Source organism: Haemaphysalis longicornis, unplaced genomic scaffold (assembly GCF_048455015.1).
Source record: "Haemaphysalis longicornis isolate Haplotype H1 unplaced genomic scaffold, Haemaphysalis longicornis Haplotype H1 scaffold_57, whole genome shotgun sequence".
In the NCBI taxonomy this organism is placed as follows: Eukaryota; Metazoa; Arthropoda; class Arachnida; order Ixodida; family Ixodidae; genus Haemaphysalis; species Haemaphysalis longicornis.
Window position 1 is genome coordinate 51267 of NW_027526400.1, and position 16000 is coordinate 67266.

The 16000-nt window shown below is 49.4% G+C and overlaps 2 protein-coding genes across 2 annotated transcripts in view; one reads left to right on the plus strand and one right to left on the minus strand.

Moving 5' to 3' along the window:
- LOC144140953 (tetratricopeptide repeat protein 8-like) overlaps window positions 1–6578 on the plus strand; it is a 36819-nt gene extending 30241 nt beyond the window's left edge. Inside the window, exons 2-7 of the mRNA XM_077672445.1 lie at window positions 570–699; window positions 903–1042; window positions 4315–4486; window positions 5666–5788; window positions 5853–5936; window positions 6451–6578. Coding sequence (XP_077528571.1) covers window positions 570–699; window positions 903–1042; window positions 4315–4486; window positions 5666–5788; window positions 5853–5936; window positions 6451–6555 — 754 coding nt within the window. The 3' untranslated portion in view covers window positions 6556–6578. The remainder of the gene's footprint in view (window positions 1–569; window positions 700–902; window positions 1043–4314; window positions 4487–5665; window positions 5789–5852; window positions 5937–6450) is intronic.
- Window positions 6579–9839: 3261 nt separating this feature from the next.
- The window catches only part of LOC144140946 (son of sevenless homolog 2-like), a 42299-nt gene continuing 36138 nt past the window's right edge, over window positions 9840–16000 (minus strand). The window contains exons 20-22 of the mRNA XM_077672438.1: window positions 14761–14877; window positions 13235–13478; window positions 9840–11307 (exon numbers count right to left, since the gene is read on the minus strand). Of these exons, the coding sequence (XP_077528564.1) occupies window positions 10814–11307; window positions 13235–13478; window positions 14761–14877 (855 nt within the window). The 3' untranslated portion in view covers window positions 9840–10813. The remainder of the gene's footprint in view (window positions 11308–13234; window positions 13479–14760; window positions 14878–16000) is intronic.

The following is a 16000-nucleotide window of genomic DNA, read 5'->3' on the forward strand; positions in this document are numbered from 1 at the left end:
GGGCGAGGCGAATAAAGAATCGCTTCCCTCCTTAAGGTCTTGAAGAGTTTGCGCTCCCCTCATAGAGGTCTTGAAGAGTTTGCGCTTAATGAAGTTTTGTGGAGAAGTCACTATAAAAAAATTATAGAATTCTTGTGGAGGCCACTCTATAAGTTATGAGTTCCTGATGAGTTTCTGCCGTGTTTCTTGTGACTCCATAAAATCTCCGTAGAAACTCCCCAGAAATTCGCAATCTATTTTTGTGAGGGTGCAATTGTGCCAATTCTGCGGAGGTGGTGATAACCATGGAGGCGTGTGCGTGTATGTGGTTCAACCCGCTGGGATTTAACTTCGCGCAAGTGGAATGCTTAAAAAAACTAAAAATAAGAAACTGAGGACCTCTTTGGGGGGGGGGCGACCGCCCCCTTCGCCCCCCCCCCCCCCCCCCCCCCCCCCCTTGGGACCGCCACTGGCCTGGGGCCATAAACGAAGTAACGCTTTTGTGGCCTTTCGGGACTGCGATGGAGGGCGGCTGTGACATGGGCTGTATGCACTGCTTACGGGCACTCATCTTGCGTCGACATTTGAAGTCCGTCATCGGCCGTGCAGGTGCAGCTTCAGATGGACCAGCCGCTGGCGGCCGTGGAGGCGTACAGGCGTGGCCTCGACAAGTTTCCCGGCGAGGCGGCCCTCATCGCTCCGATGGCGCGAGTCTACGAGGTCAGTCTCCGCGCAGCCGACTGAGGTCAGCCTCCTAAACTTTGTTATGAGCGCACGATACGGCAGTCGTGAGTGCGGTAGTGTCTCCACCCATCACCGATACTTCCGCAAGAGATTCGAATTAACCATGTATTTTCCCCTTTCTCGCATGCGGCAAGCTACTTTCGCGCGGGGGTGTTGTGCACCTATCTCTCTGTCTGCAGGGCCTGCACGACCTTCAGCGCTCGGCCAAGCTGTACCGGGACCTGCTGACCCAGGACGCCGTGCACGTGGAGGCCATCGCCTGCGTCGCAACGCACCACTTCTACGCTGACCAGCCCGAGATGGCGCTACGCTTCTACAGGCAAGCAAGAGTAGCTCCTCGCTTGGTTCCAACTAGAGCGTACGGGCCTGATATTAAGGCCCGGGCCCGGCCCGAGCCCTCTTTATGAAGCCCAAGCCCGACCCAGGCCCGGGTGTCCTTAAGTGAGCGCAGCACGGGCCGGGTCATTTATTTTTAAGCCTAGAGAGGGACCGCGTGTGCGTGACCACGCCCGGGATTAGATAGCGTCACTAAATAAAGGCTTTTAGAGTGTCGGTACTATTTTCTCTCATTGTTATGCGCCGCCAGGATTTTCATTGGTCGGTCGGCACCATGTGATATTTGTTTACATATGGGTGTAGCCATTTTGTTTCCGGGCGCCTCTCCTCTCCTCTCCTCTCTCTCTCTCCGCTTCGTGGACGCCAGAGCGGCCGGTCGCACTCTGCCCGTCACAACCGGCGGCGGTTTCGTTGGGAGAAATGGCAACACTGCAAGCCAGAAACAAAATGGCTCCCAGACGCTCGCGGGTGCACGAAGTGACGGTACTCTTAAGCGTAGCTTATTTAATGACGTTAGGATTGGACGCTTAAGAAAATTTGTTTATTTTGTTTAGTCGATCTTCGTAGTGGGCAATCAGACGGAGCATCTAGTGTGGACCAACGTTGGTGTGTACAGCATTCGTGAATTGATATGCTAAAATTTAGGGTTAAGGAGTGCACGTAATTTAGCTTCCAACGTCTTCAGACCACGCCACATCGGCGTAATATTAACTCGTATTCTCACATCAGAGACACCATCACTTTTGATTACCAGATTCTTGACGACATCACATGGTTGTCTCGAGCACAAGTTGGTATGCTGAAATTTCTGATGCCACGTTTCAATCCACGAATACTGTACGTGCATTGAATTGTTTCACCTGCAGTGCTTATTCAGCTGCGGTTTTTCTCTAGCACGCGACTTCGATTACCGACCACGGCAGCCGCATTCGATTGACATGTAAAATACACATATATAGGTGCGGAGCTCCAGGTTGTCTGAATTGATCCCTTCTCCGCTACGATGTTACTTGTAATCATATATTGGGTATGTCATACCCCGAAATGGTAGTACGTGAAATGCTACTGAAATAGAAGTACAGTGACTGACTATCAGACCTAGCAAGAAAACGTTTTTAAAACGATGCGTACAACTAAAACATCAAGAAACGCGTGGAAGTAAACTCAGAACATTTTTATTGATGCTCTCCTCTAGACTTCTGGTCGGAAATATTTACGGCCCAGCACCTTGGCTTCAAGCCCGAGCCCAGGTCCTGCCCGGGCCCGCCGATAAACGCTTCGCGCCTGGGCTTTCGGGTCAGACCGGGCCCGTGCAGTGCTCTAGAACTTCCATCCACAGTTCTTTGGAGCATCAGATTTTGGGGTGAACGAGGACGTTACAGGGGCAACATGGCGCCTGCCGCAGGGGTACATGTTTCGGAATATTTGGCGCTAGATCTCCCTCTGAAGTGGACAATATACAGGGTGTCCCAGCTATCATGCACCAAGATTTAAAAAAAGAGTAAAGGCGTACCTCAAAAGAAACCAGGTGCATAATGTTCGCAGTACTGTGAAGAAGTGCACAGTATTTTTTTCTTTAATGAGACTTAATTAACTAATTGTAATTAATTATCTAACTCGAGAAATACTGTCCTAATCACTAAAGTGTCAATGAGCCACTTGTAGGTAACCACGACGGGCATCTAACTGCGGTATTTTCAGCGACGAACTAATTGCGTACTCATTTATTCTGACTGATAAAGGAAACCCGCGAAATATGAAAAATACCACGTGACGGCGCCTCCGCGCGCACCGTAAAGCAACGCCCTCAAACAGGCTGCCTCTGAGTTAGCCAGAATGAAATAGACAAAAGAAAGAAAGAAGAAATGCGACCGAGTTTGTTCCTTATCTGCACACGCGTCCCGCGAATCTTGCTGCTGCTGCTCCTTCCATGCATGCTATTATCAAGGTGATGCGCTGTCTCTTCGGGCGGGTAACACGCGAAGCAGTTGCTTTACATCAGCTTTGTTTGGGGACGCTGCTTTACAATGTGCGCGTAAGCGTCGTCACGTGGTATTTTTCATATTTCGCGGGTTTCCTTTATCAGTCAGAATAAATGAGTACGCAATTAGTTCGTCGCTGAAAATAGCGCAGTTAGATGCCCCTCGTGGTTATCTACAAGTGCCTCATTGACACTTTAGTGATTAGGACAGTATTTCTCGAGTTAGATAATTAATTACAATTAATTAATTAAGTCTCATTAACGAAAAAATTACTCTACGCTTCTTCACAGTACTGCAAACATTATGCACTAGGTTTTCTTCGAGTTACGCAATTTCTCTTTTTTTAAATCTTGGTGCATGATAGCTGGGACACCCTGTATATAATAATGTTCACTAGTTTTCTCGTGTATAGTCCCTCATTGTCCAAATGACGTCATTTTACACCGAAATATGTTCTCCGACAGTGCAAGCGGTAGCATAAAGTTATGGAGGGAGGTGCACAAAAATTATTGCACCATCGATTGGGTCAAACGTTTACTGTATAAGGAACTGCGAGGGTGGGTAGGAGGTGGGTGGGGGGGGGGGGCGCATTTGAAAGATTTAGCTGTTTGTCGTTGGAGTTCGCGCTATATCTTCCCACAAGAAGCGGAGAACACATTGTGACGAAACTACAATTTAAGCAAAGTCAGCAACTTCCGGTGATGATGCAACTTAGGCGCCCTGGCCGTGGGACGGTTAACAATACCATACCTCATATAGGGTCGCTTAACCATAGGTCTGTTAACCATACCTCATAGAGTCGCACCGTATCGCGGCCACTACAAAGACGCTGAAATGCCTCTGGCTCGAACGGTTTCCGATAGACCAAGAGGACTCATGCAAATGAAAAACAAAAAAAAAACATTTGGAAGAGTGTAATAAACGATAAAACACACTTAAAACAAACAAAAAACGCTCTTCGCAAGGGTGTAATCAACGATAAAACACCCTTCATAGGGTGTATTCTTGAGTATTTGCTAGAGAGTGCGGGGTTATAAAGGACAAAACACCCTCAAGGGGGTTTTTCATTTGCGTTTTTTGCTAGGGTGTAAGGGTGTTAGCTATAGACAGTGATTTACACCCTTAAAGGTGCAAAGTATTTACAGTCTGGTTAAACATCTGCACGGAGTGCAGGGGCGCATATTTTGTTGACTTTAGCTTCAGAGTCTAAAGCCGGCACCTTAATCCAAGCAGAAGAAGGCAGGCCTAACAAACCACGGGGTTATGGTCGCAGGCGGCTCCTGCAGCTTGGCATGCCGACGGCCGAGCTGTACAACAACCTGGCGCTGTGCTGCTTCTACGCGCAGCAGTACGACATGGCGCTCACCTGCTTCGACCGGGCGCTGGCGCTGGCCGAGGACCACGTTCTAGCCGACGTCTGGTACAACCTGGGGCTCGTGGCGCTGGTGCGGTATACTACAGCTGCTTTTGCATGCGTCCTCGTTAGACTCAAACCTCTGACACAGCAAGCGTTTCATTCTAACAAATTTCTTCCCTCCCTGGTAGATAATCATACTCTGCGCGTAAATATTATGGTCGTCGCACGTGTGATACCTTCCATGCGTACGCAGAATAAGTCACTAGCCCCAAGGACAGCGAGAACTTAATTAAGAGACCTGTTCGCCAGCGGCTGCGAGTCTCGCTTGGAACTGGTGGGGCGATCCTGAGCCTGACTCAAGCTTTTGAGACATGTCAGGTTTCTTCTGACTAGCACTCAAGCAGGTGCCGCCCATTTAATAAGGACAGTGACCCGATCTCTGCGTCACAGACTAAGTACACACACGATTGGCGGGAAGAAACAATGAAGTTTTACTCTGGTACGGCTACGCCAATCACGGCGCAGGCTCTAGTGCGCCACATAGATGGCCGCCGAAAAGCGCGCGTCATTGCGCAATAGCAGCGGTGCAGGGGGAGATCGAGACGCCTCGCTTCACTGCTTTGCAGCGCGTAATGTGGGAAAGCCAGCGTACAACATTCTCCTCAAAGCCGGCTCCACCTCCCTCTAAGCACAAATGCATTGCGGAAAAGACATTTTTTTCAGGGCGGTATACAACATCTTACATCAAAACATTGCGGCCCTTAAAACCATATTTTTAATGAATTTTTACATACACTGAACAGACGCCACAGAGTAAATTGTTTCTGCCGGAGTGAGAACCTGAGATCCTAGCCATATACAGCTTCACTGCAAAAAGGCTCTCATCACCTGATTCTTCACGAACATCGCTTCAAAGCTGCATTGATAGAAGTGATTAGCAGCGTTCGATGGCTGGAAGGTGAGCCGTCACAGTTAGAATGCATCACAAAGCGCCCGGTCCGTTCGGGCTCATTGGCCACGCACTTGTGCGCCAGGCATGCGCAAACTTACATACTGCGCACACAAACTGGGCCGTTACAAGAATAAGTGATATAAAAAAAATTATACGCACATGTTCGGTCTAGGACAAAGCTAATGAAAGAGGTCATTATTTTTATTTAGTTGAAGTTGAAAAGAAAAAGCGCAGCCATCCACATTATTCACTAGTAGGAAGTTGCTGCCACCATATGTTCTTTCTCCGTTAATCACCAACTTGCTCGAATTGCAGACTGTCGGCGACAAAGCCCTGGCCATTCGTTCCTTCAGACTGGCGCTGGTGTACGACAGCGGCCACGCGGAGTCATACAACAACCTCGGGGTCCTCGAGCTTACCAACGGAAACGTAGCCCAGGTATACTGTGCGGCGCACAGAGCGTTGGACGAAATCGCACGCTAACGGTACTCAATGGCTGCAGGCGACCGCCTACTTTGTCACAGCGGGTGAAATGGCACCGGAGTTGTCCGAAGCGCACTACAACCACGCGCTGGTGCTGGAACAGGTACGTTTAAGTGGGTTGCTTGGCGCAACAAAACCGCAAAGCTAGCTAAGTCAGCACCCTCGTGCGATTAATGCGACAATGCACAGAAATGACAAAAAACAAAGCAAAATAAACTAGTAAAGTCACAGATCTGTGCTTTACCCAGCACACTCATGCAATTAACTCATAATTAACTCATAAAAACAAGAAGAAAATGCTGTGTGTTGACGTGTTCCTTCAACCCATGAAGTAAAACGTGTTTGGTGTAAATCACAAAAGCAACGCAAGACTGCTCACTCATAAGTAGAAAATTCTCATAATTCCTGTATCCTCTGTATCCTTTTCTGTAAAATGGAAAGCAGTTAAACAGAAAAGCTGTGCAAGGCAGCTCAGTCATTAGTAAAAAAATTCTCGTAATTTCTGCATCCTCCTGCTCACAAAGTAAAAAATTCACGTCTCTACAGCTTTTTGCAGAGCTGCAGTGTTTGTTTCTGTTAAACTTCTCTCCTTCTATGTCCTTGTGTCTTCCCTGCAGACCGGAGACCTCCAGGGCTGTGCACGTGCCGCCAGCAAATGCCCAAACTACGGCCCGAGTGCAGACCTGCTGAAAAAGGTGCAAGCTTTCTTCCACAAACACTGAGAAGAGCCGTTTACGAGCTGGTCGTGTACTTTTACGGTAAAAATAAATTATCTTCCTGTGTGGGAGTGGCGTACGTCACCCGACTTATCTCCGGCTACAGCGGGCAGAGGCAATTAAAATAGACGCTCTACTCCGCAGAGCCTACAAGCGAGCCATCGGTCTCCCACTAAACACGTCCACCGAGCGATTTGAGGCCCTTGGCCTGACAAATAGTCTGGACGAACTGATCGAGGCTCAACGGCTAGGGCAACTCGTACGGCTGACCTGCAGCACAACGGGGCGCCACATACTCGACTCGCTGGGTATAGCTCACCCCCACAGTGCGCCTACTAGTGTCGCGATCCCGTCAACAATACAGGAAAATATTCAGGTCTCTCCGCTCCCGCGTAATATGCATCCTACACATAACAGGGAGCGGCGAGAGGCCAGAGCCCGTGCCCTGCAAAGACGCTTTGCGAAAGTCGAGAACGTTGCTTATGCGGACGCGGCTGATTACGCTGGTCGCGAGGCAATGGCCATAGCGGTGGTCAACAATCAGGGCAACACCATCGCCTCCTGCTCTATCCGAGCGAGAGACTCGGTGGTTGGAGAAGAGGTAGCCATTGCTTTAGCCATGGTTGCCTCCACAAAAATCAAGACAATCATCAGCGACTCTAAATCAGCAATTCTAAATTTCTCACGAGGACACATATCAAGGGAGGCGTCCGCAATCATCATTTCTGGTCTCCACCTCGAAAACCGGACAGGCAAGATCAACTTAATTTGGACCCCCGCCCACTCCGGCCTTGCAGGGAACGAGTCTGCGCACGAAGCCGCTCGAGGCTTTACCGACCGAGCGGACGGCCCTTCCGATGCGGAACTCGTCCCAATGTCAGGCAGGGACAGGCTATTATGGTACAGTGATATCATCGGTCATTACCGTTTAAGCCGGGCCCGCTTCCCACCCGCGCACCCATCCCTCAGTAAACGGCATTCGGTGGTCTGGCGACTGCTACAGACCCACTCGTACCCAAATCCCCTAGTGTACAGCTATTGGTACCCAGGGCGCTATTCCCCCCAGTGTCATAGATGTCAGGAACGAGCGGACCTGGCGCACATGCTATGGCAGTGTCCGCAGGCGATCATAAATGGCCGCACAATCACTAACAGTGAGCAGTGGGAGACCGTGCTGCTCAGCTCCAGCCCGGAAGATCAACTCTGGGCCGTCCAGCTGGCTGAGGACGCTGCCAGAGCCCAAGGGCTCACGGCCGACGACTAAGCTACACAGCTGGCAAATTGAATAAAGTTTACTCTCTCTCTCTCTCCTGTGTGGGAATGCAATCCAGTGGACACGCATCGCATTGTCAACACATCGACATAGACTACCACGGATAAAAGAGAGTGATGTAGTCAAGCGTTAAGAGCTTGGTACGGCCGTTCACAAACACAAGTACACCTACTCTTGCACTGGTAGAGCGTTGCTTCAATCATTCAATCAAAGAATGGCGTTTTATGCAGCCACCAATGAATGCTGGTAGTGCCAATGTCTTGAAAGCCTGACGAGGCAGGGCCCGAAATGATGTCCTCAATGCATTGGGCAAGGGAAAGTAGCCACACTTCATTTGGTTGACTTGAGCATGTTGAGAAGGTTAGGGTGGTAGCCCGTGTTCGTGCTTCTGCTAGATGTGTGGGACGTTAACTAGCAGTGTCGACTACTCCTCACGCAATCGAGGTCATTGAGTATGCAGTGGCTACTTTCAGTACCCCTTAGGTGTTGAAGTACCCAGTTTATTTGGCATAAACAGTTGTGAAAGATAACGAACTGTGTGCATTTCAATGCTGCCTATCCCTGGTGACTTGTTTGAGCAAGCCTTCGACCAAACAGTCAACATTGCTAAAAGGGCCCAAACTAGAATTTTGTTACAGGCCAGCCCCACAAACTTTAGAGGCATGGCGATACAATTTTCAGGCCAATTCTGCGAATATCCTGCATTAGCAAAGAGCCGGGACAGGCTTGTCCGACTTCACGGAAGCAGTGGAATGACAGCAGCGAGGCCCCAAGTGCCCCTTATTATCCCCCACATATCATGCAAGCATTTATGGCCCATGCCATTCTATACATAGTAGTTTTCCACCTTTTTGACACATTCTTCAGGTAACTTGTGGAGACTCATCACTTGAATATGTTTTGAGGCAGGGCTTAGACACTTAGACGATGTGAAATGGGAAAAAAGAGCGCATGGGCACCTGCAACAGCGCAAGTTAAGCAAACCTGGAACAGCCCAAGTTAAGCAAAATGAAAACTATCCTCAAACTCTCCCACGGTACCTTGGTTCCAAACTGCTATTCATGCCAGAAATTTAATAATATAAATACGAAGGGTAATAAAAGTGTTTTTAGAATTTGTGTCCACTGCCCCTGTCGTATCACAACACATAGATAAGAATATGTGCAAGTGATGTGAAATGAAAAGTGCAATGGATGGCACATAGGCACAGAAAAACGAAAGTGCACAATACGTGTTATTGCTAGCTATCATACTAGCTATCAGTAGTCAAGTGCTGTTAAAAAGAACAGGATTAGCTTGTGCTGCAGTCTGCACATATGTAGGTATATGACCAAAAAAATTAAACTGTTCCACTCAATGTGAAAGCTGTCGGAATTGCAGAGCAGTGATTTGCCATAATGGGCTGTGGCACCGTTATCCACTCACTGCTACCACCCAATGCAATTCAAATTTCCCGCCTTCACAGTGCTCGCACGCCCCCTGCCTGAAACTGCACCAGCGGGAGTTCCGTTCTTCTTGTGCTTGCTTTTCCTCTCGCACGTGCCAGCGTTGCACTGCCACTTTTCTCCGCTTACAATCATAAAAACCAACCCAACGAGCGTTCCTAGCTAAATGAATGCAGGCGCTGCCGGTTAATTACATATATTTTGCTTCAAGGGTAGCTGCAGTTATCTTTGCGCTAAACAACGGGGAGATGTATGACAAGCGCCAGCAGTTCACACGTTTCGAACCTTTATGACTATATAAAACGCTTGGCTTTCCAAGTCTCTGTGGGACGCCACGATGACAGCCGCTACGGCGAAACGCCGTGCGACTCTACTTGGGTCCAGCAAGCGAGCTACGACGACAAGGCGAGCCCCTAAAGTGCTCTGCACTTAAAAGCAGTGACAGTCTGCGGTGGAAGTTTCAACTGGCCTCTGGACTTGCAACTCACCACTACACTGTACTTCAACCTCTGCTGCCGAAGGTTTCAAGCCTCCTTTCGGCAAGCAGCAAGTAAGAAGGGGGTCACACCGTGTCCAGGATCCGCCACTGCGCTTTTATTGGGCAAATAAATTACCTTGTTCCTGTGTAGCAAGCACAATGGGGAGGAGGAGGAGGAGAGAACGCACGCACACACACACACACACACTGTCCCACCCAACACTCGGGTAACAACAACAACAAGGAACAAAGGGGGCCGTCGTAATCACAAGCGAATGCCCGGTCCTGCCGCCGCCCACGGGCACGTCGGTCCATCTATGTACACACGCTGCTGCTGCAATGGCAAGGCGCCGCCGCTGCTTCGGCCGTCTCGATCCAAGCCAAAGCCGTAGTTGTCCCTGGTGGCTCAGTGGCCCAATGGATGGACCAAATACTTATAGATGGTTAACGGAAGAGGGGACGCGGCGGCCAGCCGTGTTCGTAACACTTGTTCGTATCCCTATCTCCTGCTCTCTTTACGACACATTTGTGAACGTAGCTTTCGTGTCGCACTAGGTCACAGCAGAAAGGAGGCAAAGAAAGAGCGCTCGTGAACAGCTGGCCGCTGGAACCCCACAGAGAAACGGAACGCCCTAAGCTCGTGTGGAGAGCGAGCCCAATTGTGATCACCTTCTCACATCAGCACAGGCCGGCTGCAAATCCACCTCACAGAATGGCTACCACAGACGCAATGATCCAAGAAGTGTTTCCCAGAAGCCAACCGTGGGACGAGACAAGTGGCATGTCCCGGCAACCACCCAATAACGGGGCTTCTCCGGCGTTTCGGCGGTAAGCAGGGTTCGGCCAATCCAGCGATCATGGCTGAATGGTACCTTGTAATGGCCGGTATTCAGCCTTTCACCGGACGCCAGCAGAGCTCGGCCAGCCTAACCGTGGTAGAACGTGCGGCCTCGGCAGTACTTCGTTTTGGCCGGTAACAAAAAGAGCCCCCACGAAGCTAATGGCCGACCTCCGGCGTTTCTCCGGCAATTGGAGCTTGGCCGCAACCCCTGGCAAGAAGGCTCAGGGCTACCTGCTGTTGTGGTTCACCACCAACTGCGGCTGCCTGTGGGTCTTCGGAGGCAACTGGGGCGTCGTGGCCGGCGGTGGCCTTAGCGGGGGCGGCGATAGCGCCGTGTCTCGCCGCGGCGCCGCGAGCAGCGATGCCAGGTCTCCGTTGTGGGCCGAGTTGCGGCGTGACAACGTCCTCTGCGCCGCCATCATCGGCTGGTCCAGAGTCCGAGGCGGCGTCCGCGGCAACGTCCAGCCACCCTCCCGCCGCGGAGGCAGCGGGGGTGGAGACGCCTCTCGCGGCATGGGGTTGTCGCGGGGCGGCAACAGTGGTGGCGTCTGGTCGTCGGGAAAGAACCCTGTTGGTGACGAGGGGTCGCATGACGAGGTGGACGAGTCTCGCTTCTTTCGCGGCGGAAGCGGAGGCGGAGGCAGGAGAGGTGGCAGGTTGGGTGGTGGTGGCGGTGGAGGGTGGGAAGGTGGCGCCGACGGCGTTGTTGCGGGCGACAGAGCTGGAAGAACAGACAAGCAAGTTGCGGCTGTTAGCACACTGTGCCACAGGACAGTTATGTACTGCCGGTAGAACGCTTATCAGAAATGCAGCTTTTGTACTTCCAGCCTTGTCCTGCCTCGCCCAAGAGGGATTTGTAGAAAACTACTGCGGCATTCTGAAGTCTCAGCCCCTTTTGTAAAGGGGTATGTTTCGGCAGTTTTCAGATGTAACTATTTGAAGTTGAAATCGCTGTTATAGACAAGCATTCTACTGGCTGCGCTAGTGGAACAAGCCCTATGGTCAACTGATAAGGTAGTAATGTAATGATCAGCTTCTGGCTACACAAAACAGAGTGCTTTTTAATGTCTCATAATACCTACGCTAAATGGAGTACAGATGCCACTTGCTTCCTCAAAGACAAACTGAGGCAAGGTGCAACACGGCGTTTCAACCCTTGCATAAGAGGTATTCCTGGCAATGACACAACACTCCCAAAAGTGTCCAGATAATGTCCCATAAGGTCATTCAGCATGCGTGGCAAATAATGATGGCTCGCACTCGATTGGAAGACAGGCCCACTTTAAGTTCTGTTCAATATCCTCTGTAGATTGCTACAGCATTCATTGCTTTTGTTTCGATGTTAACTGCACTTACAACATCACATCCATATGGGCTCTAAGCATTTGATGCGAGCTGGTACATTATCATAAAGCTGGGTCTTGTTAAAAGCGTATGCGAGTTTTTTAGGCTAGTGCGAACAGTAATATTTTACTTCGAAGCGAATTCGAATAGATTTCAGGTGTCCGAAGAACAAAACTGAACAGTTTGAAGTTATTCTACGCAAAGTTGTTCTATGTAAGAATGCATCCCGCACACTATGAATCCGGGAATAGCCTTTGTCATTTGCTGTGCTTTTGGCGCCGTATGTTTTAGCTTCGGCTTGAAATGGTGACATGTCAGGCTTAGCGACAGCAGTAGACTTACACTTTTCCGCGCACGTTTCTTACAGTGTGGCATGAAGACATCCGGGTGCCTCTTTAAATGCGTCGCCAGAGTCGCATGGCATGGCATTTGGGACACTGAGCTTCCTGGCCTAGCGGGACCTTCACAATAAAGTTTCATATCGGGTTGGCACCCGTGGACACATTGGCCATGTCACTCGACTGACTGAAGCAACTGATGCCCACTGAAGCTCAAGCGCAGAGTACGATCAACACCTGCCCACTGCGTGCGTGCCACACGGTAACCAGACAAATTGCTTCGTTACCGTTTCATTGTTTGAAACAATGAAACGGGGGCCTTGACTACCTTGACGAACGTGTGCGCATGAGATGGCTAGGACAACGCTCTGAATGTGGCTTAGCTTGCCTTGGCTCCACATGTAGTCAAGATGCAGGCCTGATGTCAGTGGCACTGCAGTTTGCCTAACGAAACTGAAACTCCTGAGAGCACTTGAATGCAGTTTTAATATTCCTTCACCCCGAATACTTTGAAATATCGGAAATATTTAATTTGGGTCGAAGCGAATTCGAATACTGTAGTATTTGTTCGAATATTCGAAGCGCTCGAATATTTGCACAAGCCTAGAGTTTTCCATTAACTTAGTAGGTTGTCTCGTGAATTGACTTCAACAAAACGGCAACTTGAAAAGCTGGTAATAAAAGGGGACTAAAATACAGTTCCCCCACACACAGACTGACCACTCCGTTCAAAACACACCCTGTGATGTAGCCTTGTGCAATGGGGAGGCCTGTGGTGTATGCCTTTTCTGATATATATATATTTTTTACATTTTTTAAGTGACTTGGGAAATAATGGAAGCATAAGCAACGTAATCAACATTCCATCAGTTTACAGTTGACATTTCTAGCAACTGGCAGCACCAAACGTTCTGGGTGTCTCTGTGTGTGGAACAGAACGGAAGCAGAGAGACCACTGCTACTGACCGGCCCCGATGAGGACGGGCGCAAAGACGCTGGAGTCACTGTGCTGCACGTAGGGGGGCGTGAGTGGGGTGGACGGGGAGGTGGGCGGGGTGGCGTCCTCCCCCTCCGACGAGGCCGTGGCCGCCGCTAGGGGCGCCCCTCCCCCTCCGCCCCAGCTGGGCAGCACCTGGTGGCTGCCGGCCGACCGCGTCAGCCGCGGCTTGATCCCGGGCGACTTGAGCGGCAGGTCGGGCCACTTGCGCGGCTGCGAGCGCAACGAAGAATGCCAACAGTGAATCGCGATGTTTGCATGCATGTCACAATGCGTTGCCACTGCTGCCCGCATTACGCGTCTCCAAATGTGATCCTGATCACGCTTGTTGCAAAAGACGGCAGTGGGCCGTGCCACTTCCCATCGCCATGAGGAGCAGAATGAGGAGAGGATTCGCTCTTCACGTGAAGCAGTTTTGAACACTTGCACGTTTACCTGCACTGTCATTGCCAACAACACCCCAACCAAATGCACAACTGCGCCATGATGGGCCGGGGTGAATTGTGGTCCCATCTACAGCCTAGGTCCAGGCCCCAAGGCTGCATGAGAGCTCACGCCTGAACTCTTCTAAGGCTCAAAAAAACAAACACATCAAACAGACGCACTGGCAGATGCTCTTCTTAACGAAGAAGTTGCCTAATTGCATCTGTCTGTCATCATCCCCTAATCCCTTACGCCCCCCGACACTATTGAAAAAAAACTTGGCAAGCCAGCTGTGCAAGCAAACAGCAAGAACACTGTTGAAAGTTTATAGCTTCCTTTCTGCTCAATGGACAGATACCTCACAAGTAGGACAAAACGCCTTTTTGCACCGCTGTACTATAACACCTCAATTCCTGTGTTTCTGGTTCATAAAAGCTCAGCACCATTGCAGTGCAACTGAATGTAGGTTCTGTTGCAAGCGGTCGTGAGAGGTTTGCTGACGGGGTTGTATGGGTGCAATTAATAATCTGGTGCTAGAGCAGGACCAGAGGCAAAGGTCACGGCTGAGCAGGACTGAACAACTTGCACACGGAAGACTCTTGGGACACACGGGAATGGAATAATTTGCACAAAGACTGCCAATTACTCAAGGCATTGACTGCTGCTGCCTTCCTTGTCTTCTGCAAAACCCCAGCCACCCATTAATGACCTGCCTCTTCACCTGTGCAACCCAGCTGTTGTCTGTTCTATGCAGCAGCAGCCATAAATCAATACACATATACACATAAGAAAAAACCTACTGTGAATCCTTCTTGCCATTAGGCTGAAAAATTTTAGGAAAAGCCACACGGGGCTGCTGAAATTAGTGGCAGATTGAAACTGGTTTACTGAAATTGTAACCGATCAATACAAATCAATTTGCAATTCTTTTCTCTTTCTCCCTCAGCCATTTCATTGAGCTTCAGCCAATTCCCCTTGACAGATAAGTTCTGCACTATGTGTGTCTGTGTGCCCATTAACATCGGGGCCTCACTCAACACTGTCAATGAAGCGGCCAGTCAGCAGTACTCACAAACTTTGGCGGCTGCTTGCACCCGCGGGGCTCGATCTCGAGCGACTTGCTGTACAGGTAGTCGGTGAACTCCTTCTCCGACTGGTCACCCTGCGGGTTCAGGTTCTCCAGGAATTGCTGCGACGACAGGGGAAGAAGCGGGAAGGAGTACGGTTAGCCTCCTCTTCAAGGGGCACTCTTAGATGCTTGGAATCAGAGGGAAATTGGCCAAGGGTTGCTCCCTATTCAAAAGCATGCTGGTCTTCGCTTATTATTTTTTTTTTATATATATGGGTGGGAAGCAAACCAGAGTTCATCCAGCAACTAGACTGCTTGAACGCGACACCTACACACTCAAGCTTAAGGGGGGACGTGGCTTTCAAAATCAACTTTTTTATTTCTTTGTGGATTTTGATGAAAATTGGCACAGCAACTGGAAATGCTTCCGTGATAACACCATAAAAATTTCAAACTAATATTTTGAAAACTTTTTTATGTATTAAATTTTCTTTCTGTTCCGCTTGTACCGAGCTTGAGCGGCTTATAAAACACGATAGAAAACTTGTTCGAAGTGCTTTGCATTCCCAAATGAATGGACGAGGTCGTGACAGTTTTAGAATTTTTTTTTTACAACACAATGTTTTTTGGTTTTCATTTTTTTAGAGGTTAATGTGCAATAGGCATGTTGACTGTGAACGATTATTCGAATAAAATCACAAAAAACAAATCTGGAAAACCAAGAGTGTCACGACCTGAACTGTTTATCAAGGAATGTAATGCAAGAAACGAAATCAAAATAGACCCAGCGGTCACAAAAAAATCCCTGGTACAAGCGACGGAGGTGGCAAAAAAAACTGTTTTGAGAAAACGGCTTCCGAAGTTGCAACATAGGTTTCACTTATCAAAAGTCGTCATGGTTGTAGCCTTTCATGTCCTTTTGAACATGGGGCTTCTGGAATGCCTTGCCTTGAAATCGGAGCGCCTTTTACAGCCTTTTTCTTTCCAGAAAACATCATTTTCAGTTCCTCCGTGAAGAGTACATACCCCACTTTGCAGACCAAACGAAGGGGGAGATGGGTTTCAATGGGCTTTCAATGCAAAGTAGGTTAGCTGGTTGGCTATATCGCACTGAACAGCCTCCTTTTGCAGTGTTGTCACCATGGCAACAAGTTGAGAATTTTTTTTACTTAAATTTGAACATTTTTGGCTTTTTTTTATGTTTTATCATCTTGCCCGGCACAGCAACTTAGTACTCATACGT